This window comes from Typha latifolia, chromosome 3, assembly GCF_019914945.1.
Source record: "Typha latifolia isolate L0001 chromosome 3, TyphaL0001v2, whole genome shotgun sequence".
Lineage (NCBI taxonomy): Eukaryota > Viridiplantae > Streptophyta > Magnoliopsida > Poales > Typhaceae > Typha > Typha latifolia.
In genome coordinates this window covers 5,452,425-5,478,419 of record NC_133088.1, presented here as the reverse complement: position 1 = coordinate 5,478,419, position 25,995 = coordinate 5,452,425, and the positions used below count along the sequence as shown (strand labels likewise).

At 38.7% G+C, this 25,995-nt stretch overlaps 2 protein-coding genes across 20 annotated transcripts; one reads left to right on the top strand and one right to left on the bottom strand.

The window, feature by feature from the left end:
- The first annotated feature begins 343 nt into the window (after positions 1-343).
- Positions 344-23,467, top strand: LOC140783900 (UMP-CMP kinase 2-like). Of its 19 annotated transcripts, none has more exons than XM_073131014.1 (11): positions 413-609; positions 2,028-2,093; positions 3,799-3,852; positions 5,956-6,000; positions 6,129-6,180; positions 7,538-7,655; positions 8,369-8,525; positions 16,959-17,039; positions 17,139-17,246; positions 19,059-19,125; positions 23,236-23,467. In XM_073131014.1, exons 2-11 carry the CDS (start codon positions 2,046-2,048, stop codon positions 23,253-23,255), a joined length of 750 nt encoding a protein of 249 aa, XP_072987115.1. In that variant the 5' UTR covers positions 413-609; positions 2,028-2,045; the 3' UTR covers positions 23,256-23,467. The 19 variants fall into 19 exon arrangements, with proteins under 19 accessions (XP_072987123.1, XP_072987115.1, XP_072987116.1 ...); XM_073131015.1 differs by having other exon boundaries at positions 431-473; XM_073131012.1 differs by having other exon boundaries at positions 455-609; positions 8,369-8,537.
- Positions 23,468-23,478: 11 nt separating this feature from the next.
- LOC140783898 (pentatricopeptide repeat-containing protein At4g25270, chloroplastic) lies at positions 23,479-25,329 on the bottom strand. Its single transcript, XM_073131008.1, has 2 exons — positions 25,308-25,329; positions 23,479-25,203 (listed from the first exon to the last, which is right to left on the bottom strand). The coding sequence occupies exon 2, from the start codon at positions 25,187-25,189 to the stop codon at positions 23,612-23,614; it is 1,578 nt and encodes a 525-aa protein (XP_072987109.1). The 5' UTR covers positions 25,190-25,203; positions 25,308-25,329; the 3' UTR covers positions 23,479-23,611.
- Between the last annotated feature and the right edge of the window lie 666 nt (positions 25,330-25,995).

The following is a 25,995-nucleotide window of genomic DNA, read 5'->3' as shown; positions in this document are numbered from 1 at the left end:
ACAGTAGTTCAAGAGTTAACTGAACTGAACTTAGGTGATTAAATAAATTCTAATTTACTTAGACTCTACTTAAATTCTGAAGTCCACAACCTTAAATATGTTATTTTTCTTAGGAATAAAAGAAAGATAAGTAGTGAAAGAAGTTTTGAAATTCATAAGAGAAGCAATAAAAATCCTAGAAATTTTTATCATGAATACAGTTAATCAACTTAGGCAAATAAGGCTTTAAATAATTAGCCAACAATTTCACTAAAATTTTATAAATTACATTGTAAAGAGAGATAGGCCTAAAGTCCATTCTTCTTAGAAATAAAAGATTAGAACGCAAAGGTGTGTTTAGGAAGTAAGAGGAGAAGCAGCAACATCATCAACAATAATATCCCGGTAAATTTTATCAAATTCAACTTGAAAACGGTACCGTTAAAGAAGAAAAGAAAAAGAAGAAGAAAGAATTGAGCGCACGTGCGACACACGTGAGTTGCCTTCTTCCCCGACTTCGTTTCTTTTCTTTCCTCTCTTTTCTCTCCCGTAGCCGCCGTCTTCCCCCTTTTCCTTCTCGCCGCGCCGGAGCGCCGCCGGAGCCCGCCGACCTCGCGATTCTAACAACCGGTGATTCCTCCACTACCCTGAGGAGTTAATTTTAGTTTAATTACTTCGTTAGTGTTTCTCTTCTTTTTCGGCCTCGTTGGGAAATCGGCCGGCCGGGTCGTCGTGCCGATGCCGTGCCGGTCCGGGGAGCTTCTCTTCGATGCGCTCTCTCCTTGTACCCCTCATGGGTACTCTAGGCTCTCGGTGGAGGCTATACCCCGTAGCCTCGCACCGCCGGCTTCTCGGCGCGATTCCGGCGGCCACCGTTATTGTCTCCGCTCTCCATCCGGCCTGGAGCGTTCCCCTTCGCGATACAAGTCTTAGGTGTCGTCTTTGGCGCTCTTGTGTCCTGGTTGTGGATTTTGGCAACCTCCATGGCCGCCGGCCATGGAGAGGGTGTCTTGTCGCCGCCTGCTACCCTGGCCGGCTAACCCGTGGATTGCGCGCACCTCCCTCGACCTCCCCGTTCTTCTGGCTTCGTTCTTCCGCCGTTGTTCCCTCCGGCATTTCGCCGGGTTGCTCCTCTTCGCGGTCGGGCTTTTCCCGTCGAGGTGAACGCCTCCTTGCTTCACCTCTGGCCGGATACCCACCTCGTGCCTTATTCGCAGTTCCGGTTGGGTCCCAGCTTGGCTGGCCTTGGATGCCGGTGATCACCGTCGGCAGCCACCTCCTCCCCCTTGGTTGTATTGTGTTGTGGGAGAGGAGGGAAGGAGGTGAGGCTCGGATAGGCTGCCAGCCAATCCCAGCTTGAGGTGGGCTGGGTTGGGTGCGGCCCAACCCAGTTTGGGCTTGGGTTGGGCTGTAGGCAGTTCACCCTAAGGTGGGGTGAGTTTGGGGTACAGCTCGTTCCATATTGATAAGCCTAGGCCACAGCTATTTGGGGCTTTGGGCTCAATTTTGGTGGGTTTAGTTGCAGCCCATTGCTTTGGACCTTGGGTTGGCCCAAGTGGTTTAATTGTTATTTAAATTGTGTTAATTTGATTTAGTCTTTTTATTTGTTTATCGTTGTTAAACTTGAGCTTTAATTATTATCAATCGTTAGAGAGTAGTTTTGTTAGTTATAACAATTGTTATAAATCCATATTAATAAATTAGACATACTACTATTAATTGCTTTGAATGAGGAATTAGCTCTAATTAGAGATTGGTAATCATATTAAGCATACTTTCGTTGACAAAGTAAGTTATTAAATCTTATCTGTTTTATTTACTTTAAATTGATAATAATTAATGAAATGGTAAATATAATGATAATTGTATTAATAATCCTAATAATGTATCGGACCATCATAATTAATATACCAGCTCTACTTGATTTATTAAATGTTAGATTCTTAGGTGGACCTATCCCAAATTATAACAATTGTCTGTAGGATGATTTAATTAATTAATTTCAGGTAAGTTGGTGTTTATGTTTATTACTTTCATTATCGAGGTAGATTCCATACTGTGCGAGGATGATCCCATGGCGTAGTTGGAGTTGGTTAATTGGAAAGCAATGTCAGGTTAGTAAATCCTCCGTAGTCTAGGAATAATATAGTACTGAAGTGATGTTTTATGTTTATGATTTCAGCGCATTAATATCATGCATATGCAAATATTTGTTTACTGGTCAACATAATTATATTTATTTTACTGCATCATAGTTATGCAAGGATTATTGGTGTAATACTGAGTATGATAATTTTGATGTGCATGTCATATGATCGATAATGTTGATCACTGCATCACTTGCACATATTACTACGTAGTTAAATCTTGTCTCGGTAGTACCTATTTATCCGCTCAGTTTAGAGTAAGAGGGTAGGTGTATATGATACGTATATTTATATCGGCTAGATCTAAGAGAGGGAGATTTTGAGGCTTGTGAAGATTCTTGCCTTTTTATAGAATGCCCAAAAGTTTTGCTCCGTCTATAGCAACCACCAAAGAATGCCAATTGTGCCAATTTTCCTTAACAACATTCCTCTTCCAAACTAACTAGAAATCCCTCACAGAATTTGAGGATTTCAGACCCTGATAGCCGAAAGGAGTTTCAAAATTGGAAGACGATGGATTATTAGAGCAGCAGGTGGTTGCTAGATTCGAGCTCCTCATTACATAGGGCATTCGATCAAACTAGAAAAGCCGAGAAATCTGAAGAGGGAGTCCTACTCCACAGTTGCGGAAGCCCCTAGCATTTTAGGCATCTCAAAAAACATGAGACTTTGTTGTGGAGAAGAGAGGAAGGCTAAGGGAAATCGACTACTCAAGGCAGCTTCTAGGGACCAACTATCCATCCAAAAGCTGATCCAACATCCGAGACCTGGGTCGAAGGGAACCCCTACTAAGAAGGCCTCATCGCCCTTGAGAACACCTCTCCAGATGGTCGAACATCTTAAGGTGTGTTCCTTGAGTAGGATTCTCCTGTCTTAGAGGCACATCATAATGTCTTTCCAGCGTGAGTTGTCTGGCCTAGTAGCTTCTACCACCATTTTCCAAGGAGGAAGAGGTTGGTGGCTCTCATATCTCGAACTCCTAAATCACTTAGGCAGGTAAATCTTAGGCCACACTAGCTTATAGTGGAAGCCCGAGACTGAGGCTTCCTCCTTCCATAGTAAGGCCCTCCTAATAGAATAATTGTAGGAGGTTACTTTTGCTGGGGCTTAGAAGATATGGAGGAGGTAGAAGAGGAGGGATGAGAGGATCGTTGCTAGTTATTTTTCATATTTGTCAATGATGGGCTGCTAGTCAGAAAGGCCAGCTTGAGGGGAAGGCCTAAGTATTGGATTGGAAATTGACCTACTAAGCAACTGCATATGTAAATTGTGTGTACTCCATTATAATAAAATGTACATCGACTATATAAAATATACGTACTCAGTTTTATATGCTAAATTGAAAAATTAAATGTATTTAAGTTATGAAAGCCTTGTAACTAGAAAAGGATTTTCTTATTAACATATTGAACCTTTATCCTTTGACCAATTGAAAAGGAGGACCTTGAGTACTACTTTTTAGGTGCCATGTGCCCTAGCATTGTGGAGAGAGAGGGTTAGATCAAGAAAATATTTAAAAAGGAAATACAACAAAAATGAGAAAAAATTTCTAATTGTTAGTATGTTTGATATGTGTGTGAGAGAGAGAGAGTTGGCAATGATATTATTAGTAGATCGATTTGGGACAGAACCATCTAATTTGTTTCCTTCCTCATTGGCTTGCGATGCGGAGGCGATTGGCTTTTCCTTCTCCGACAATCTCCTAATCCTCGAGCAAGCACCTTTGGTAGTAACTCTTTTCACCTCCTTTTGCCTCTGCTTGATTCTTTCTTCCTATGCTTTAATTTCTTTTCTTTTTTGTTACTTATGCTTTAATTTATTTTCTTTTTTGCTATTTGACAATGAATTGTGCCACATATCTATGTAAGTTAGTGTCAAGCTTGTCGATCATCTTCAGAAATGTGGGTTATTGAGCTAATTATAATGTGTTTGTGACAGGAAAATTAAAGAAAAAAAAATGATGTCCAGTCCATTTATTTTAGTAATTTAGCTCATCAAGAAATGCATCGCAGTGTTGGATTGCTTAATTGAGAAAAGATGCCACCTCAAACACATGATCTTCCATGTGTAGAACTTGCGGTGGTTAATATATCGAGTTTTCTTAGTGGCTTCTTGTATAAGCATTAATAGATTGATGGCACTAAAAGGAACTAAAAAATAACTCTAACCATGTAATAGGTGAAATACTATCTAGTGGACTGCCAAATCGAGATTATGATAAATGTCCTCTGAATGGTTTATTGTTATATAATTTTCTAGAATTTGAATATATGAAGTGTATCTAGCCCATGTATTTTCCATAATATTTGATTATTTTTTTTCCTCTTCTTCTTCCTAATTTCAGGTCAGACCAACTATTGGTAGTCTGTGATAAGACAACTTTGCCTGGTCTTATAAAGTACTGGATCATTTTTTGGCAGACATGTAAGCCTTAGTAGGCTAGATAAGTAGAGTAATTATAGTGCGTCTAACAACATGAGCACATTATAGAGCATAATTATATCTGATATGCTAAGTATTTCAACTTTTGATGACAAAGAGCAGGTGTTTTCTTAGTTACATGTAACCACATTGAGTATGACATAGGGAAAGAAGGTGTCTTGAAATGCTGAATGTGCAACAAATACCACAAACATAGGGAAAGCAAATAGCTGCTACTACTATAATTTGGTTCATTCATCTATTCTTTCTTTATTCCGGAGTTACATGCAATTTTATGTTACTCAGTTATATCAGTTATATTAGTTTATATTAGTGGCACATTTGACGTTTCCATAGGATTGATAGCTTGGCATTCCTTGTTCTCATTCTCTTCATAAGAAAGTTTTCCATGTAATGTTTTTCCATAGGATGATTTCCCTGCCGTTGGTATGTATTGTGCTAGCCACTGATCTATGTGGCACGTACCATGCCAATGCAAAACTTGCCAGAAAATAGGGCAGGAAGAGATATTGAGAGATGATGACTCCTTTGTTGTAGACGACTACACTCCTTGTGGCGTGCACTAGGTCGAACAGAGAAGACCATTGAGTGGGTCATACTAATTTGAATTTGCAAACAACTTATAAGAGGATCTGCCTAAAAGGATCTAAGGCCTAAGCATTTATAACGATCCGCTTGAAGCTGATCGTGAGTAAATCACGATCCATTTCGAACGAATCATCTTCTCCATTTTCTTCTCTGACGATGGTTAGGGCAAATGGATGGCCTAACCTTCTCTGACCGCCGTGGGAGAGTTTGAGGGGCTTCCTACGGCCATGGAATACTGTTATAAGGTATTCACACCCTTACCTTGGTTTTTGGTTTACTTGATGGCAAGGTATGTTGTAGCATAGAATTGGTTTAGTTGTTGCAGATTGGCATAATTTACTTGGTGTGGGCAGTTGGAATGGATTTGTATTATCTATCTTGAATTCTAGACACTTAAAATGAAGCCCCTGAGATATTGAGAAAGAAGAAAAATGGAGCACTTTAGACTTTAGAGTATGACTGTCTGCGTATTTTAACTAAGTTTGAACTAAAATCATCTTAAGTAAAAACCTCTCTCATAGAGTGCTTAAGTTTTTATCTGGATAGACTAGTTTCACAACTATCGTATATCAGTTAGTCCTCCTAATATTTTTCAGCATTTCATCTAAACAGGAGGAAGTTTAATTTATTTTATCCTTTTAGTGAACGATGTAAGCTATTTTGCTTTAAATCTACTGTGCAAAAATTTGCTTGTTTCTTCTCTCAATAGGACATCCTCGATGTCCTGTCATTTATCTTTTCTTTTCTGCAATTTTTGTTTTCATTCTCTTTACGTTTCTAGCTCTTTGTTTCTAAGCAGATACAACATGCTCTGAATTTACCAGCACTCTTCACGACGGAGACTGTAAGTTTATACATACGGACATATTTGCTTGTTGTTCTCTGATTTATGATTGCTTAGTTCTGGGTCGGCATTTAATGTAACTTTAAATACCATGTGAACAAGAATTTTCTCCATTTCTTCTGTTGTAGGTGAAAGATGCTGTTACTTCCATAAGAAGGCCATTCATAACTTTTGTCTTGGGTAATTTTTTTTCATCATTATTTAAAAATTATATTGTTAAAGGATTGTGCACATAACCTGTGCAATTATGCCCTAAGATTATCTTCATTGGTAAACCTTTTATTGAAAAGTTCTTGAAATGCCCTAAGATTATCTTAATTGATGGTTAAATCTTAGAAGAATTATCCAATTCTAGCACTTCTTGGCCATATTGAGATCTGAAAAAGAAATATATTTCAATTAATAAAATCTGCAAAACAACACGATAGCTATGCTGGTCTTTTCTCAAAAAGATAATTATAAATAAATAAATAAATAAATAAATAAAATAAAAGGGAAACATCATAACTATATCAATAACACTTGAACTAAGGCACTTTCATTAGTTGATAGTTGTGATTGGTGGTATATGTGCACTGTTCAGTATGCTTGCTCATGACTGACTGTTTGCATAGACCATCAATATTAGATAGAAAAGTAGTTGTCAGAAATTTGTTAGCCTTAAGCTATTTATCACTATGTTCACCTTTTTCTTCCTTATATTGCTTTAAATTGAGTAAATCATCTCGTGACTCTTATCTAGCTTAGACCATACTTGGAGAGTAAGCATTAGTAATTTAGAATGAAATTTTGAAAATGATGAAAGGAAGGAGGATAAGTAACCAATGGATAGGTGATGGTTATTTATTACGTCAACTTCAATAATACTTTTGCAATGTTACTGTATGAGAACATTTTCACAAAATCCTATATCTTTTTTTTTACTACATCCTATCTCAGTGGACAAATGTCCTATAAGAATTGTTGTTACAATACAGTTGGTTTTCTTTTTGCAATTTTTGTAAGAGAAACACCCAATGAAAAATAATCAGATGCATAGGTTAAAAAAGATTTATGTCTCTTCATGATGGTGGTATCTAAATTCGAGTTCTTTGGGGACATTTTGGCAGATTGCATTCCGTTGTGTAAATATAGGGTTAATCTGTAATAAATGAATCCTTTAGTAGAATTAATGTGCTATGTACTTTATGATATGGAGGTTTTATTTATTGTTGATTTTCATTCACCCAAGTTTTCTTTACTTTTCTAAGTAGTCATAGTTAGTCAGTATTTCTGAAACCCTTCTGCCATGGATGGTATTGGTATGATAATATAACACTACTTCATTTTCTCCATTCTGTATACACTGTATGTTGAAATATGAATCCAGCTTGAATGATGTGCTTTTATTCCATACGTGATACTCCATTTTCTCCATTCTGTATACACTGTATGTTGAAATATGAATCCAGCTTGAATGATGTGCTTTTATTTCATATGTGATTTTATTGGAACATTCTATTGCATGTGTAATATGCTTAAATTCACTTCTCTTTAGGTGGTCCTGGGAGTGGTAAAGGCACACAATGTGCAAGAATTGCTTCAGCCTTTGGAGTTGCTCATCTTAGTGCTGGTGATCTTTTGAGAGAAGAAATATCCTCTAAAAGTACAAATGGGTAAGAATTTGCAAGATTAACGATGGTCGTGCCAATGGTGGCATGACACCCTGCTTGGGATATGTCAGTGGCACATTCCATTGTTGGCCGGCACGAGTGAGTGCCGATTCATGCCAGTCGTGTATGCAAACTGGCACGAGTCATGTGACGTTCGAAACAGATTTTATTGATCGGAAGTGAATCCATTAGAGTGGTAAATCTAAAATTCTAATAGGATCCTTTTTTAATCATGTGACAAACATTATATGTCACATGGAGCTCATTTTTTAGAACTTTTTCTAGTTCAATTATATTATAGAATATTCAATCATTAACATTAGTTTTAATAAATATATTTAATTATATTATGTGTTGAATAGTATATTTATTTGACTATTGTTATATCTTTTATAAAATAGGTCGTTTACAAAAATAATATAAAAATAAAAGACTCTAATGTAGGCTTTAATAGATATATTCAAACCAACAACTAAAAATTGACGTGCCAAAGATCCAAAAGTATCTTTAGATATTTTAAAATTTTTATTAAAAATGTGTCATAAGCGTACCAATACATGCTAGTGGCATGCAAGGGCATGCAGAGGGCATGTGCCATGCGGACTAAGAATCGACACAGTACCTTCGGCACGACCATCGCTGCCTATGATTACCGGTGCTATCATTATGAAGTACCCAAAGTTGCATAACTAGCTGTTTTTGTGGTGCTTTTTCAGGGAACTAATCCGCAGCATAATTAAGGAAGGAAAGATTGTTCCATCAGAAATAACAGTCAACCTGATCCACAAAGCAATTAAGTCAAGCACAGCTGACAAATTCCTCATTGATGGCTTCCCTCGAAGTGAAGAAAACCGCATTGCTTTTGAGAGGATAGTGAGTTTTCTGGTTAATACTATTCACAAAATCTAGATCATTGTGATAGAATAGTCAATTGCTGCTGCAAGGTCCAAGAACATTGATACTTATGCTATACACTTGAGCCTACTGTAAACTTAGTTATTGTTAATATGGTAAATTATAATACAACCTGCAGCAGATAATCACATAAATAAGAAGTAAGTTATATGTCTGAGTTGAATGCTGAAGGAATTATAGAAGTTCTTTGAGTAGTCATTATTTTTCTAGACACCATATACTTTCTACTGTTAGCGCGGTGGGTTCTTTGATGAGCTGGAATTGAATCAGTAACAGCAATACAGGACAACGTCTTGATTGTAGAGTTGAGAAGAAAAAGTAGGGAGAAATAATCAAACCTGTGGAATCCACCAACAAACACTCAATAGACAAAAGCTCTCAAAATATTCATTAACCCATAAAAGATGATTACAAGCCTTTATATAGGCAAAATAAAATAAAAGACAAAAGACAAAAGACAAAAATAGCCTTAGAAGGTGACTAGTCACAAACCTCGTTAAGCTAAAGGGCCACGGGTGCAGCCCTTTTGTGCTTACGAGAATACACGTGACGAAAAGTGGTGTCCCCACCAACTCTCCTAGGGTGGAAGAAACTCGACCTAGTCGAGTGGCTCTGATAGTACTCCAAAATGTTAGGGTCAAACTACTGTAACTCCTCGCGAGTAATCCACGTACAATCCGACTCTGATCGCCCGTGCCATCGAACGAGAAAATGGTGAACCCCTCCTTCTGCAGTAGATGTTATTTGATCATCTAAAATAGCGTCTATCTTTTCTTGTGATGTGGATGGGAAAGGAGAAGTGGTAGGTGGCACAGCAGGGATGTCTGGAAGGGTAGTAGATGTAGCATAGGGGTTCGGTGGGGATATGCATAGGTGGATGGTAGGCTGCTAGATCCTCAATATTAAAAGTACAACTAATGCCATAATTAGGGAAATATCAATGACATAAGCGTCAGCACCGACACGTTTCAGAACTTGGAAAGGTCTTGCACTACGAGAATGCAACTTCTGAATAGCTCCCGAAGGGAATCGTTCGGGTCTGAAACGAATCATAACATAATCTCCAACATCGAACTCCTTGGCATGTTTGTGCAAGTCAGCATGTATTTTATACTGGTGATTACTCGCCTCACTTCGCTTAGTGATCTCTTGATGCAAAGAATGAACATGATGTGCAAATGCTTCGGCAGACTCAGAGACTCAAGAATGAGATGACATAGGCAACAGATCTAGAGGTTTGTGTGTTTTAAAACCATGAACAACTTCAAATGGGGTCATGCTAATAGACCTATTAATGGAGTTATTATATGCAAATTGGGCTATAGGAAAAATGGCATCCCAGTTTTTGTTATGATTACCTACGAGACAGCGTAAAAGATTTCGAAGACTACGATTAACGACTTCGGTTTGACCATCGGTTTGAGGATGATAAATAGTAGAAAATTTTAATTTTGTGCCAACCATGTGCCATAAGGTTTTCCAAAAATAGCTTATAGAGCGAATATCCCGGTTAGAAATAATAGTTTTTGGAAGACCATATAACTTGACGATATGGGCAAAAGTACAATTTGGCCACTTGTGACGTATTAGAGGTCTTAGTACAAGGAATAAAATGAGCCATCTTAGAGAAGCGATCCACAACCACAAGGATTAAATCATATTTTTCTAAATGTGCGAGGCAATCTCAGGACAAAATCTATACTAACGTCCTGCCACAGGTGATCAGGCACAAGTAACGGAGTATAAAGTCCAGTGTTTTATTTTCTGTGCTTTGCTAACTGACAAGTCCTACATTGACCAACTAATTTTGCGACGTCACGTTTGAGACTTGGCCAGTAGAACTGGCGCTCCACTTCCTTAATGGTTTTATCACATCCAAAATGACTCGATAGGCCACTGGCATGGATCTCCCAAACAGGGAAGTCACGCACGGACGTACGGGGAATACAAAGCTTGTTAGCCTTAAATAGGTAACCGTCTTGGAGGAAATAACTGTCCAAAGCTAAGTTCGGATCAGTTAGCAAAGTGAGAACGATTTCGCCAAAGTCTAGACAAGTTGTATAATCTTTCTTCATTTTGTCAAACCCAGTGATTTTGGTGCTAATGGCAGACAGAAGGTTAACCCTTCGGTTAAGTGCATCAGCCGCCTTATTCTCAACCCCAGCTCTATGTTTGAGTGCAAAAGTGTACTCCTGTAAGAACTCGATCTAACGAGCAAGTCTCGAATTTGGTTTCTTCTGAGAATTTAGAAATCGAAGAGCTTCCTGGTCGGAATAAAGTATGAATTCATGCGGAAGTAAATAATGGCGCCAATAGCGTAAAGCTTGAATAACCACATAAAATTCTTTATCGTATGTGGCGTACTTTTGCTTAGCCTCATTTAATTTTTCGCTGAAATAGGCAATAGGATGGCGTTCCTGGCTAAGGACACCGCCGATCCTAATGCCTGAGGCATTACATTCCACCTCGAAAGCTTTAGAAAAGTCAGGAAGACGCATTACATGCGCTATTGTCATTTTCTTCTTAATCTCTTCAAAAGCCTTATTTGCTGCCTTACTCCAATGAAAATCTCCTTTCTTCAAGCAAGCAGTGATTGGCGACATGATAGTACGAAACCCTCGAATGAAGCGGCGATAAAAAATAGCAAGGCCATGAAAGCTACGCACATCATGAATATTTCGTGGTTCCAGCCAATCAACAATTGTCTCGATCTTCTCAGGGTCAGCGCGGACTCCTTCTGAAGTAACCACAAATCTTAAGAAGATGAGTTGAGCAGCACGAAGCGCTAGACAGACTTGACGCAAATAGTCCAAATGAAGCTCTTTTGATCGACTATAAATCAAAATGTCATCAAAATACATCACAAGAAATTTTCCCATGAATGGGCGAAGCACTTGTGTGATAACATGCATGAAAGTGCTTGGGGCATTTGATAAACCGAAAGGCATTACCAACCATTCATACAACCTGTCTTTTGCCTTAAAAGCAGTTTTCCATTCATCGTTTGGACAAATTCGGATTTGGTGATAACCACTTTTAAGATCGATCTTAGAGAAAATTGAAGCTCCCGCTATCATATCAAGCATATCATCAAGTCGTGGAATAGGAAAACGATATTTGACTGTTATTTTATTGATGGCTCGACTATCGACACACATACGCCAAGACCCATCCTTCTTTGGCGTGAGCAAGGCAGGCATAACACAAGGGCTTAGGCTCTCGCGGATGAAACCCTTCATAAGAAGTTTGTTTACCTGATGTTACAGTTCAGCATGTTCTTTGGGGCTCATTCGATAATGTGGGAAGTTTGGGAGAGACGCTTCAGGGACAAAGTCAATTGTATACTGGATATCATGTAAAGGAGGCAATTGGTCCGGCAGATCATCCGGGAACACATCTTGAAACTCATTTAGTATAGGAGCAGATTCATCGGATGATGGAGTGAGGGTAGTGCTCTCAATTTCACGAGTCACGAAGGCAAACACAATAGAGCCTTAGTTTGCTTCCTTTTCAAATTCTTTAGAATTTATTATGTGCAAACTCTTTTTACTTGGAGCATTTTTCTTGTTATCTTTATTAATTATTTTAGAGCGCATATGATTTATCTTAATCTTTTTGCTTTCAAAATTGAAAGAACACCAGTTGGAACACCCAAAATGAGTTACATCATGATCAAATAACCAATTGCGGCCTAAAATGATATGCCTTACATCCATCGGCACAATGTCACACCACACATCTTCCTTATAAGAAAGGAAAGTGATAGGAACGAGGCATCTCTCATTTATAGCAATGGAAGAATCATTTACCTAAGATACCTTATAAGGATTCGGATGAGGTGTAGACTTTAATGCCAGGCGAGATATAACGTTAGCAGAGACGACGTTAATACAACTCCCACTATCGATGATGACTTTGCAATCTTTAGTCCCACATTTAATGTAAGTGTGGAATATTGCATTCCTTCGCCAATCATCGATCCCGGGGTTGTGTCAAAGCGTAACGAACGACACCAACAGTATGGTCTCCATAATCACGATCTTCATCACTATCTTGGACATCATCAGGGTCAGGTTCATAAACTTGTTCATCGAACTCATTTTCCTCGATAGTGTCATCCTGTTCCCTAAGATAAAAGGGCCTTTCGAGGATAATTTGAGGCCACATGACCAACTTGTCTGCATTTGTAAAATCGACGGGGGTCATTAATAGGTGTAGTTTCATGGAGGGGCCCCTTTCCTTTGTTAGGTTGGGCAGATGCGGCAGTTTGGGTAGTTTTGGTAGGTACCGATGGTGGTGGAGCTTTTACGCCAGCAGGTGCGTAACTGGGAGGGGTGCGCCCAATTGGTTGCCTAGGCAATTGTTGCCTATTAACTATCTCGTAGTTCAACGCAAGAGTGTAAGCTTAGTCCAAGGAGGTAACCTTTCGGAAAACTAACTCTCTTCGAATGTCGTCGTTCTGGCCACGCCTAAAACGACTAAGCGTCATCCTCTCATCCTCCACAATATTACACCTCAGCATATATTCCTCAAATTGGGAGACATAATCACTTATTTCCTTGTTTAAAATTATTCCATTGGTTCAAAAGGTCACCAAGATAAGAATGTGGCAAATATTTTTCTTTTAATTTTTCTTTCATTTCATGCCAATGAATTATGGGAGGTTGGTTTCGTCGTACTAAAAGTTGTTCTATACTTTGCCAAAATAGTTTGGCTCGGTCAACTAGTTTCATTTGGGCAAATCTAACGAGTCAGTTTTCTGGTAGATCATACTACTCAAAGAAGTGGTCCATCTCACGGAGCCAGTCAGTAAATACAGCAGGATCTAAGTGACCGTCAAAAGTTGGGGCATCCACCTTAATATTTTTTATAATTTGATTGTTATGGTTTTGAGATTCTCTAAAGGTGAGATTGATTCTAAACCCCCTGTTATTATGAAAATCAAATGTATCTTCACGATAATTTTGCCTATGGGGTTCTCTCTCAGGACCTCTCTCATGGTGAAGGTAGTATGGAGCTTATCGATTGGTCTCGACATTAGGAGCGGCACGCGTGGCACCCGTGTTGGACGGACCGATGCCACTCCTGGTCTCATGTTGGTTACAACCCATCTCAATAGCCTCAAGACGAGCATTGAAGTCGTCCAATCTGGTCGTAATGGTTTCAATGGACTTTTGTAAAAATCGACAAAAATCTTTCATGGTATTGGATTCTATAACAGACTGGGATGAAGGGTGAGAGACTCTCCTACCACTACGAAGGTTCATATAAAGTGTCTCTACCACTAAAGAAATAAATGCAATAAATAAATGATGATATGCAAGCTAAGAGATCACAGCAAATAATAAGGGAGTAATAACCAAAATAACCTACAGCCACTTATTAAGTTTTCAGTAAGAGCCAGTCAGACTCAGCAGAAAAATTGCAAACTAGTAGTACAAGTTCTTGAGATCGAGACGGGGACTGCAGATATGTCAAAACTTTCCCTCTAACTTAGCTAGTTCTACCGTTAATATTAATTGTTTTTTTTTTGTAACAAACAAAAAGAAGTAGGTAGGCAATATCAGGCTCAAGCGATAGGTAGGCAATAGGAGGCAATAACAAGTTCAATATGGTTATGATCCACACCAATAGAAAGACAGTTGCTATTTTAAGACTAACAAATAACAGTAAAGAAAGGACAGATGTTACCGAATGTCGCACGTCCACTGTAGATGATGGTCGTGATAACGGTGGCCGGAAGCCGACAACAACGGTGGTGGCGACGGCTGCGGTGGTAGGGATAGCGGCGGCGGCTGCGGTGGCAGGGAGCTGCAAGAATGGCAGCGACGGCTGCGACGATGCAGTGGCAGGACCGCACAGGGGCTGAAGCGACGACAGTAGTGGAGCGGCGGCGGCGGTGGAGATGGGCTGCGCGGCAGGGACGGTGGAAGATGACGATGGATTTGGATTGGGTTGTAGGTAAACGGGTCAGTTTTGGGTAGGTTTCTACTGATTCATGAAGGCTAAAAGATGGGCTAGGTTAGGCTAGTAGGCTTAGTTGGTTAGTGTTCTTTGAGTTTTGGAATGAGGAGAGGTTTAGGCTAGTGGGTTAATGGGTTTAGGTTTTGGGTTGGTTGGGATTAAGTTAGGAAAGTAGATAAGATTGTGGAAACTAATCTCAAAATTAGGATAACTAATTTTCAAAAGTTATGAAAACTAATCCCTAAAATTGTGGAAACTAATCCCTAAAATTTTGGAAACTAATCCCCAAAATTATGGAAATTAATCCCAAAATTATAGAAACTAATTTCCTAAAATTAAGGAAAAGTAAATAAGAAAAAAATTCTTCTAAATTAATTTCGAAATTTTCGAAATTCAAAATTAAAGATAAAGATGAAACAAAAAAACTGAATTTCGGAATTATTTTTTCTCTTTTTATTTTTTTATTTTTTTAGAGAGTTTTTTTTGTTTTTAATCTAAAACGGGGAAAGAAAATCTATTGAATAAAGCTTACTTGTGATTATCTCCTTGTGTGGAGATTTGATGATGGTAATGGTTTATTGTTTTCCTCCTTGAGGGTGATCTCTTCGCGTAACTCGGATTCAGATCCTAATATTATCGAGCGACGGATCTCGTAGCGATCTGGTGTTCGTAGAGCGATTGATCTAACGAAGAAAAGATGAGGCGCTGCGTAGAATCCAGGCGGTGGAGCGTCCATAAACTATGAAACGATCTGCTCTGATACCAAAGCTGATGCAGGACAACATCTTGATTGTAGAGTTGAGAAGAAAAAGTAGGGAGAAATAATCAAACTCGTGGAATCCACCAATCGGGGTGTCGGAATCCACCGACGTTGGAATCCACCAACAAACACTCAATAGGCAAACTCTCTCAAAATATTTATTAATCCATAAAAGATGATTACAAGCCTTTATATAGGCAAAATAAAGTAAAAGATAAAAGACGAAAATAGTCCTAGAAGGTGACTAGTCACAACCCTCGTTAAGCCAAAGGGCCACGGGTGCAGCCCTTTTATGCTTACGAGAATACATATAACGAAAAGTAGTGTCCCCACCAAACAGACTCGAAACCCAACCCATATAAGTTGAAAAAAAAAACTTCAAATCATGTTGTTTCAGCCAATACGAGGATAGTATTGCCCAAAACATGGCCAATATGGCTGTGGCTATAATGCCCTATCCCAGTTGTCAACTCAACTTTAGCAGATGCCGATTTGTATCAGTTGAATTTTTATTCCATGGTTCTGTTTGAAGGTGAATTTTTGACTTTATTATGAATTGGAAAATCCAGAAAGGATGCAAAATAGCACTTTTTCAATGGGGAGTTGTTTTCACACTTGATGGCACATTTAAAGCATGGTTCCTAGTTTCGACCGATCCCGAGTGAGATCAGCTGAAACGGACCGATCCTGATCCCTGGCCGAAACCAATCTGTTGATTGGTTTTGGTCGGGTATTGGATGGATCGGCCGATACACGATTTGTTTCGGGTCGGGATCGGCTGTATCGGTCGATCCCGCCTGAGACTAGCATGGGTAAGAGAGAAAGAAAGGGGAAAGAGAGGGAGAAAGAGAGAGAGGGAAAGAGAGAAAGAGAGAGAGATGGAGCAAGAGAGAGGGAAAGAGAGGGAAAAAGAGATAGAGTTTGTGTGTTGTAGCAGTAAGAGGGAGAGGGAAGAAGAGAGAGGGGAAGAGGAGAGAGAGAGATATGGAGAGAAAATAAAAATTAAAAAACTATGTTAAAGAGAGAAAGAGGTGGCAGTCGGTGAGGGAGAGGGAGAGTTTTTAAGAGAGTTTTATTATGAAGAGAGTTTGATAAGAGAGAGTTAGTGAGAGAGAGAAAGAGTTTGATAAAAAAGAGAATTAGTGGAGAGAAGGTAGGAATTTTTTTTAATTTGAATGGGAGAGAGAGTGTGAGCGATAGAAAGGGGGAGAAATAGAAATTGAGAAAATAGTATTTATTTTTTAGTTTTTAGACTTTATATATGAATAATTTATATTTATATCTTATTATTATTTTTCTAAAAAATTAAGAATTTTTCTGTATTTTAAATTTTTTTTTAAAATACAAGCTAATATGGACGATCGGTACGGACGGCCGATACTGCCAATACGGCCGATACGTATCGTTTTTTCAGACGGCCGATCCCGATCCCGATTCCAATACTTGGAACCTTAGTTTAAAGGGCTAAAGAACTGCCATCTCTTATGCATTCTTATGATGTACTTGTTCTGCTATCTTTTTTTGGTGACATGCATTCTGATTGTTATTTTTCTATGATAATTGCATCCTCTATTTTCCGATATGGTTGTTATTCTTGCAGAATCTCAGATTTACTTGTCTACCCTGTATATAATATATGGTCCTAAGGTATATGATATGAAATGTAGATTGGGGTAGAACCAGACCTTGTACTTTTCTTTGACTGTCCAGAGGAGGAGATGGTGAAACGTGTACTAGGCCGTAATCAGGTTGAACTGGATAACTCTAGGAAATGTAAAGACTTTCATGATCTCCTTATTTTCTTGTTTAAGATTGGTAATTTGTTAGTTTCTGAATTATACATCCAGGGGCGAATTGATGATAATATTGAGACAATAAAGAAGCGCCTCAAAGTTTTTGAGAAGTTAAATCTTCCTGTCATCAGCTATTACTCTGCAAAGGGTAAAGTCCACAAGGTAATATGGAACTTCCTGTTGATTGTTATGAGACAATTTAATATGATCTGCATTAGATCTGTTATCTGATTATACATTTATATCAAGTTTCAGAGATTTTGTCAACTATTCATGATATTGCTGCTATTTATCATCTCTTGTTTGCTACATGTGAAAAAAAAACCTGATTGGTGATAAGATTGTTGCGGGACTAAAAATCAACATACTGCGAAGTCACTAGAAAATGGTAGTTATAATATAGTGGTGGCACCTATAGAGGATAATCTACATGATAATATATTTAGATGATCTAGATATCTCCAGCAGAAACCATGTAATGCACCATTACAGATGATTGACTTCATTCAAGTAATTGTTCTATACAAGGGGAGGGAAGACCAAAACTGACTTGAAGGAATTAGTAAGAAAGATATGGTAGTGCTTGATTTTATGCAAACCATTGCACTAAGTAGAGATGAATGGAGGTAAAGGATTTATATAGAGTAAAATATTTGTGACTAAGGGTTTGGTTGTTGTTATTATTGCTGTAAAATCCTCATTTTGGTACTTCCTCTATCAATAATATTTTATAGGGAGTTTTACAAATTATACCCTGCATTTTACGTATTTTATGATTCACACTCGTTTTTGAAGATTTCAAAACTCGACTTTTCATTTTTTTCTCTATAATTTTTATTTAACAGCTTAATGTTATTTTGACTAACTGATATTAACCAAATTACTAAAATACCTGCAGTTCTCTACCCCTCCTTCATCTTTCCCCCAACCACCTCCTCCCGTGGTCGCTGCCGCCACCACCTTCCATCATCTTCCCTTCTCCTCCTCCTCCTCTTCTTTCTCCCTCTTTTTCTACTAATCTCATAGGAAAGATGGGAGAGAATGACAGAATGAAGGAAACAAGAGTAATTTGAATATTTTATAAAATAATTTAGTATATTCAACGGAATATTTCTTTGCTGGTAGCATTCACGTTAACCCAGGATAATAAATAAAAATTATAGGAAAAAAGAATGGTCGGATTATAAAATCTTTAAAGATGAGGTATGAATAACAAAATAGGTAAATTATAGGGTGTGATTTGTGAAATTCTCTATTTTATAATATTTTGGCCCAAATGTCAATGTGTGATATTTTGAATGCTCTTCTTATTATGGTTATTTATACCAATGTCACTGCACAATCTGGTAACTTGGTTTTTCTCTCATTCTATAATGTCTATGTTTCATATGGTCGTAAAGTGATATGGGATAGCTTTTACTCAAGATACATATCACATTAGGCTTTTGGATAGGGAAGCACTTCTTGCCTTTTGACGATTAGTTTTGTCAAACTTCTCCTGAGGTTGTTAAAAAACGAATTCTTGGTTCTAAGACCTATGTGATTTGGTCATTGCAATTTAATCGTGAGTTTATTATGCCACCTATTGTGCTTAAAATGTTGTCCTCTTTAGTTAATCTATTTATGGCCTATGAGCACTTCCATGTCTTTAATTATTGAAAACTCTCTTTTTATGTATTGCTAACAATATAGCAGGCATCTCTAAACTTGCTCTAAGAATTTAATAAAGGTTCTTTTATCTGCTTGGCCTGTCAGGTTATAATTTTATGAGAGCCTACCTGCCTGCTATTGTTTTATACTGACTGCAATACTGTTGTCTGTTGGTCTCATGGTTCACAAGTTGTTGGCCTGTGTAATCTGTTACTGAATATTTGGTTTATAATCTTCCATGATGGTTTTGTTATTTTCATCCAGTTTTTGTTTTTTAGTTTTTTTTTGTGAGAATGTAAAATATACAATGTTCGTTGGTTGCAGATTAGTGCAAAAGGAAGTGTGGATGAGATTTTTGAAAAGGTTCATCAGCTGTTTTCTTCCTTAAAAGGTATGGGAGTCTGTCTTACTCATAATCATTAGATTACCGGTATATGTCTGATCATTTATAGTTACGGAGATGCAATGTAGAGTTCTATATTTAGGTCCCTATGGTTATAGCAGAAAATAGGAGAGAAGAGTAAGGAAGAGGTAAATTTTTCCTTTTCCTTCTTTTCCTATCTCTCTACTTTTGGAGAGGGAAAGAAAGAATGGGGGAGGGTTTTTTATTCCTCACTTTTTCATCCATTCTCTCCCTAAAATCTCATTCATTTCAGAAATAATTTTATTTATTCTGCAATATAATTTTTTATTCTAAAATAACAGCTAAATATCATAATAATCAGATTCTAGAATAAAAATATTATTCATTAAAATGACATCTTATATCACGCACTAGCTCAATTACTAATTTACTCTTTGATATATATCTCAACAATCTACTTCATATCAAATGTCACGACCCGAAATAGGAATCATGACCGGCCATGCATCTCAATATGCTTGAGATGCACGAAGCCTTATTAATACTCTCTACGTGTACGATGGCAAATTAAATAAATAAAATGAGAACGTGCTTTATTAAATTTTATAACTAATTGCAATAAAAATATAAAACAATGTTAATGTTTTTGAGTCTCTAAACTAAATAAATAAAATGTCTAATCTAAAGCATAAAATCAAAAGAGCGGAAAGGTAAATAGGTGAATCCTAAGTGGAGGTGGAGTTCGGGTACATCTCGCTCAGTCGCCCCGCTGACTATTACCTGAAATAAATAAACAAAAACAAAAACAATAGAACCCATGAGCCAACAACTATAGCTCAGTGAGTGGAATCCACTCACTAACCAAATAAATTTTAAATTCATATTAATGCTGAATAAATTAAACTAAAAGTAACAATATCCGTCACAATATGCAATAGGCATGCTCTCTAAATAATAACAATGATAACAATAGAGAGAGATGTTACAACTTGTAACCTTGCACGTTTTCAACATATTAACATCTTTTGATATTTATACTGTCATATGTCTCAATGGGTCTAAACCCTGTGGATCCACATCAAATAGAAGTCGCTTCGAGATGACGCTCGGGACTTTTCTTCATAGCTGATCCGGTTAGGGTCATCAGAGGGTATCATCCTGTGATTAACACACTCTGTCTTTTCCTCTAACCGTTGAGAGAAGTTAGAGTCACATAGGAATTTTTCTCATTCATCCTAGGACTGTTCCCTAACCCCGCCAGAGTCACCTAAGAAAGTCACCGCAGTGATCTAATTTAGGACTTTCCCCTGGACTTCCAAATAGACTTGAGTCACCACGGAAAATCGCAAACGATTTATACCAGGACTGTTCTCTAAGTCGTATCAATACTGGTCTCATTTTTTTTCTTTTCACAAATTTTAATATTTGCACGAAGTATGGTGATGCACTGAATATAATAATTAAATGCACACAGAAAATAAAACAATTAAATTTTCGCACGTACGGATGAAATAAATAGATTTGCACACAGAATTTGCAACAATTTAATTTTTACACATAAGGGTGAAATAAATAATTTGCACACAGAAAATTTACATGGTCTGACAAAAATACGAAATACAATAAAATAAACATGTGAGTGAACTCACTCACCTGAGTCTAGGCAAGACAACCAAAATCTCAAATCTCTAGCTCACGTACTAAAAATCGCCACCTTAAATAATAAATAATAATCAACTTTTTAATTTGAATAATAACAATATTTTTTTAAAATTTAAAAACCAAAAAGAACTAAAATTGGTTTAAAATTACCCATTGGATTGGTGGGGCTGTTCTTTGTCCTACCCAATCCAAAAAGAAATCAACTAAATCGAATTGGGCCGAGGCCCAGCCGAATTAATTGAATTGGGCTCGGGCTAACCGTAGCCCACCAAATTAATGGTTCGGGTCGGGTCCCTTGGATTCGGATCCAACCCGACCCGAATCCAAACACTTAATGGGAGAAAGCCAGACTCGGGTCTGTCTTCTCCAAACTGAAGAGAGAGAGAGAGAGAGAGAAAGAGAGGGAGAAAAAGAGAGAGAAAATGAGAAAAGGTGCCGGCGGTCACCTTTTCTACACTCTCACGACCCAGCATACCATGAGAGGTGGAGGAGGAACCGTAGATAGCAGTCGACGGCTCGATTCCATAGCCAGCGGCCCTGGAGTCGTCTCCTCCACACCTCAAGCCATGAAGACTTCAGGGGAGTGCGCCTACGACACCAGGTCGACGACGCAAAACTTTGGCATACGAGCAACAGCGACCTGAAGCCGCTGACCAGCGTGAGTCGCTGGTGAAGCCGAAATCCCAAATTAGGTATTTTCGTTTTACTCTATTAAACTTTAATTAAATTTTAGGGGTGAGAGAAGGCTTACGAAGGAGTCACGAGGTGGTCTTTGATGGCTTCGACGACGCTCCGACAGGCCGATTCCACGGTGTGACTCCGTCGGCAAGAAAAGAAAGAAAACGGTGGAGGAGAAGAAGGCTGGGATGGGGGTGTTGAGGAGAGAGAGAGGATTAGGGTTAATTTATAGATTAGGAGAGGATCAAACTTAATTCGATTCGGATTAGATGAAATCCACCCTTATCTGCGCTTCGTTGCGTACCAGAGAGGGAGAGGGGAGGGGCTGCACGTGCAGAGCACGTGCACCCTCCTCTCTCAACCCCAATTTTTTTTTTTTCTTTCTTTCTGGTTCTAACATCAAATGAAAGAGTATTTATGATAATTTTATAAAAAGTAAATTATATTTTTTTCATCTTTTTGTTCACTTTATATCATAGAAAAAATAATTATGACATCTTTAATCTAGAATATAAGTGAACATAGAAATAATTATTTTTAAAGTAAAAATCTTATTTTGAGAAGAATAAAAAGTACCTATTTTAGAATTGGCCTTATTTCTAAAGCAACAAGGCCTAAACTTTTAACCAAACAAAAGAAATCTTCACTCCTAACTTCAATCGTTTAGAAACAATCTCCTTTCAGTGCTAGGGGAGTTCATAACAACGCTCCATATTTTTTATTTATCATTGTCTACGCCATGTCATTTGGAGTTCCATTGACTGGGCCCCACCTTTTTGGCTTTTATTGCTTATAAAACATCCTGAGTTTAAGTTTTAACCTAAAATTGACTAACTTATTGGGATAAAGATTATAATAGAATATTCCATTTATTTTATTTGACAAATACAGATACTATAAACGGGATAAAGATTATAGAATATTCTATTTATTTTATTTGACAAGTACAGATACTTTTACCATGGGTGTGGTAACTCTCCTAGACTTATCCATCTTGGCGTGACCTTAGTACTTATCCATTTTATCTAAGAGGTCATATGCTCAAGTCATGACAATAGTTTCTTTAGTAATTAGGATAAAGTTCCGTATATATTCCTTCCCTAGACTTGCATTTGTGGGAACTTATATGCACACCTGTTGTCTATATAACATAATAAAACTAAGCATACAAAGATGTCCTCTAATGGGTAGTATGAAGAAAGGCTTGAAAACTAGTAGTTTCCCTGTTTTTGATACACTTCAGCAATTTTCTAATATGACAAGGAACAACTTGGACACAGTTTTCTGATATGACAAGAGATTGGCTTGTTCTTTGACTACCCTCTGTGGAGAAACCCTCTTTGTCTACCCCACTGTGGAGAAACCCTCTTTGTCTACCCCTCTGTGAAGAAACCCTCTGTTAATTAAGTTATTATGAGACACTTACCAGTTCTGTCATTAGATGGACTGCAGTCTTAACTTTCACCGACCATTCTGCTTTCCTCTCTCAAGGATTGTACAAAATTTTGCTTATGAAAATTTCAGACACGTTTTAATCTTGTAGATTTGAGCACATATATCCAATAAATTTGATCAGATATAGCAGCCAATAGATCATACCAGGTCATTCTGCTTCAAAAAGTTGATATTGGGGATCTAATTGCTAAATCTCTGTTTTTATTCATGCATTGTCATGCATACGTGCTTCCTTTGCTTTGATTTTTTTTTATTAAGAATTTTTGCTTGTCCTATGTTGAGAATTTAATTTTTTAACTGGGCTATGAGCTCATCAGACATTTTATATGTCAATATTTTCAGAGGCTAATGGTTTTGCGTAAGCGTGGTGAGATCAGGAAGTCACAAAATCATATTACAGTTCCTTAGATTAAACTTTCCTTCAGTGAGTTATGTAAGAGTTGGATTCTATTTAAGTTTAAATCATAAAGAATTCTATGTTGGATTTTGTATTTATTACAAGGTTATATGATGGAGCTAGGATTCATTTGTAAATTAAAATGTAGTCAAGAAGAAATAGTGTCCATTCTGCTGATCGTGAGTAGATTGCGTTGTATATCTCATAATTTTGTACATGGTGCTTGAATTAACCAATTAGACATTAAAAAACAAAAATTACTGCACAAAAGAGAGTAGAATGGTTTTAGACTATATGAATCCAAATTCCTGATCACCAGACTCAAAACGGCTCTAACCCTCTGTCCTTCATCAACTTCCTCACCTTCTCTACCTCCTCAAACTTTCCTGCATCACTATATATCCTCATCAACAACACAAAGTTATGCTCATTGTCAGGCTCCAGCTCAAACAATCTCTCTGCTGCTATCTCTCCGATCTCGACATTGCCGTGCACTGAGGAAGCAAAGAGCAATGCACCCCAAACTGTCGGTCCACCATCAAATGGCATTTGCTTTGACACGAACTCATGAGCCTCCTCTACTAGCCCTGCTCTTCCTAACATGTTGGCCAAGCAGCCGTAGTGTTCCATCCTTGGCCTTATCATGTACACCTCCTCCATCTCAGAGAACAACCTCTTGCCGTCCTCCACCATCCTTAGATTAGCGCATGCTGCAAGCAACGATATGAAGGTGACTTGGTCTGGCAGCACGCCAGAATCCACCATTTGCTGAAAAATAAGTAGCACGCGGTGGTCTCTCCGGTGAGCAGAGATTATAGAATTCCAAGACACCAAATCCTTCTGCGGCATAGATTCGAATACTAACCGAGCACGGTGCAGTTGATCATGCTCAGAGTACATCCTGATCAACGAGTTCCCAACCGATAGATCAAAATCAAGCCCACGACGGATAGCCCAGCCGTGAATCTCACATCCAAACTTATAACACGTATCAGATGAGAACCCAGATAGCATCGCTGACAGAGTAACAGAGTCGGGCTCAAATCTACAGCGAATCATTTCTCTACAAACCTCCAATGCATCAATCAAAAGCCCATGACGCAGGTACCCAGTGAGCATCGAATTCCACGAGACCTCGTCCCTCTGAGGAATTATATCAAACACCCGTCGAGCCTGCTGTATGTCTCCACACTTGGCATACATATCGACAAGTGCATTGAGTATGAACACGTCAGAGCCGAAACCCAAGCGGACGACATGCCGGTGGATCGCGTGACCTATGCACACCGACCCAATTCCGGAGCAGGATTTGAGAACCCGCGGAAAGGTGAACCTGTCAGGCGCCACGCCCTCCTCCTCCATTTGGAAATAGAGCGCCATGGCGTCCTCGAAGAAACCCAACTCCGCGTACCCGGAAATGAGCGAGTTCCAGACAAAGGCGCTGGCCTTGTTTCGTTGCGGCATTTGGTCGAACAGGCGGTGGGCGTCATCGATGAGCCCGAGGGACGCGTAGAGGCGGAGGAGCTTCGCGGAGAGGGCGGCATTGCGACGCAGGAGCCAGGCGGGGATTAGGCGGCGGAGGCGGGAGACGACAGTAAGTGACCGAGAGCGAAAGGAGATCTCGAGGAGGGAGGAGAGGAGAGAGAGGTCGAGGGAGGAGGAGGAAGAGGACTCGAGGTTGGATATGATGCGGTCGAGAGCTTCGTCGCGAGTGAGGGGTTCTTGAGGGGTTAAGAGAGGAGTCGGGGACGACTTCGGGTAGGAGAGGGTTTTGGGTTCGACAAGTCGGCGACGATTCCTTCGCTCGTTGGTTCGAGAGAGCTTCTTCTTGCGCGGGAGGCTGCACGTTAGGAGGGGTTGGAGGACGGTTGCGGACAACGAGCCTGCGGGAAGCCCCATGCTTGGCTAAGAGTCTGGAAATGGTTATTTTTTTCCCCCGGAGAATAGAGCTTGTATTAGCTACAGTTTGATCTAGCACCAGCTAAGCTGACACCATAATCAGAAGACAAAATATTACATGACTCACGGGGGAAAGGCCCTTATGGCCCAATCCGGCAAAGCCTCGACCCTTATTTGCCCTGCCATGCAACCCAGTCTGCAGCCATATTACAATCCCTTGTAATATACTGGATTTTAAAACTACAGAGAGCATTAATCAAGAGTCTGCATTCCTCTACCAAATTCCTCACCCTCTATGGGGTGTTCAACTCTTTTTTGAAGATCTTGACGACTCCATTGAGTTGGTTTTTAGCATAACTTTGGACCCTCTCTGCGTCAACTGGAGACCCAATCTGATCGACTAACACTCCACAAACAGAGCCGACTCATTAGGGCATGGCTCCCAAGCTATTGAGCTAACTCTCCTCCCGTCGTCACGGTTTAATCTTCGGACAAAGATTGGCTGAAGATCAACATGGATGGTGCCTTTTTAGTCCCACATTGAATATTTAGTAAATTATATATCAATATATAAGTATGTCTTTATGAAAGATAACTAAATTATTTTTATATAAGCTCATTAAACTCGGCCCAAAAGATATAATATTTTTTTATATTTTACCCATTATATTACTACGATAACTAAACTTCATAATGGTTTTTTCCCATTCTTAAATTGTTTTTAGATTTGAGAGTAGAGCAGTGTTCATATAAGCCCATTAAACCCATTATATTACGATAACTAAACTTCGTAATGATATGTTTTT

Coding starts and splice junctions, on each gene's coding strand:
- LOC140783900 (XM_073131009.1), top strand. CDS start 2,046: ATGATCCCATGGCGTAGTTGGAGTTGGTTAATTGGAAAGCAATGTCAG. Junction 3,853..5,937: donor TCCTCGAGCAAGCACCTTTG/GTAGTAACTCTT, acceptor TTACGTTTCTAG/CTCTTTGTTTCTAAGCAGAT. Junction 6,001..6,128: donor CACTCTTCACGACGGAGACT/GTAAGTTTATAC, acceptor CTTCTGTTGTAG/GTGAAAGATGCTGTTACTTC.
- LOC140783898 (XM_073131008.1), bottom strand. CDS start 25,189: ATGGGGCTTCCCGCAGGCTCGTTGTCCGCAACCGTCCTCCAACCCCTC.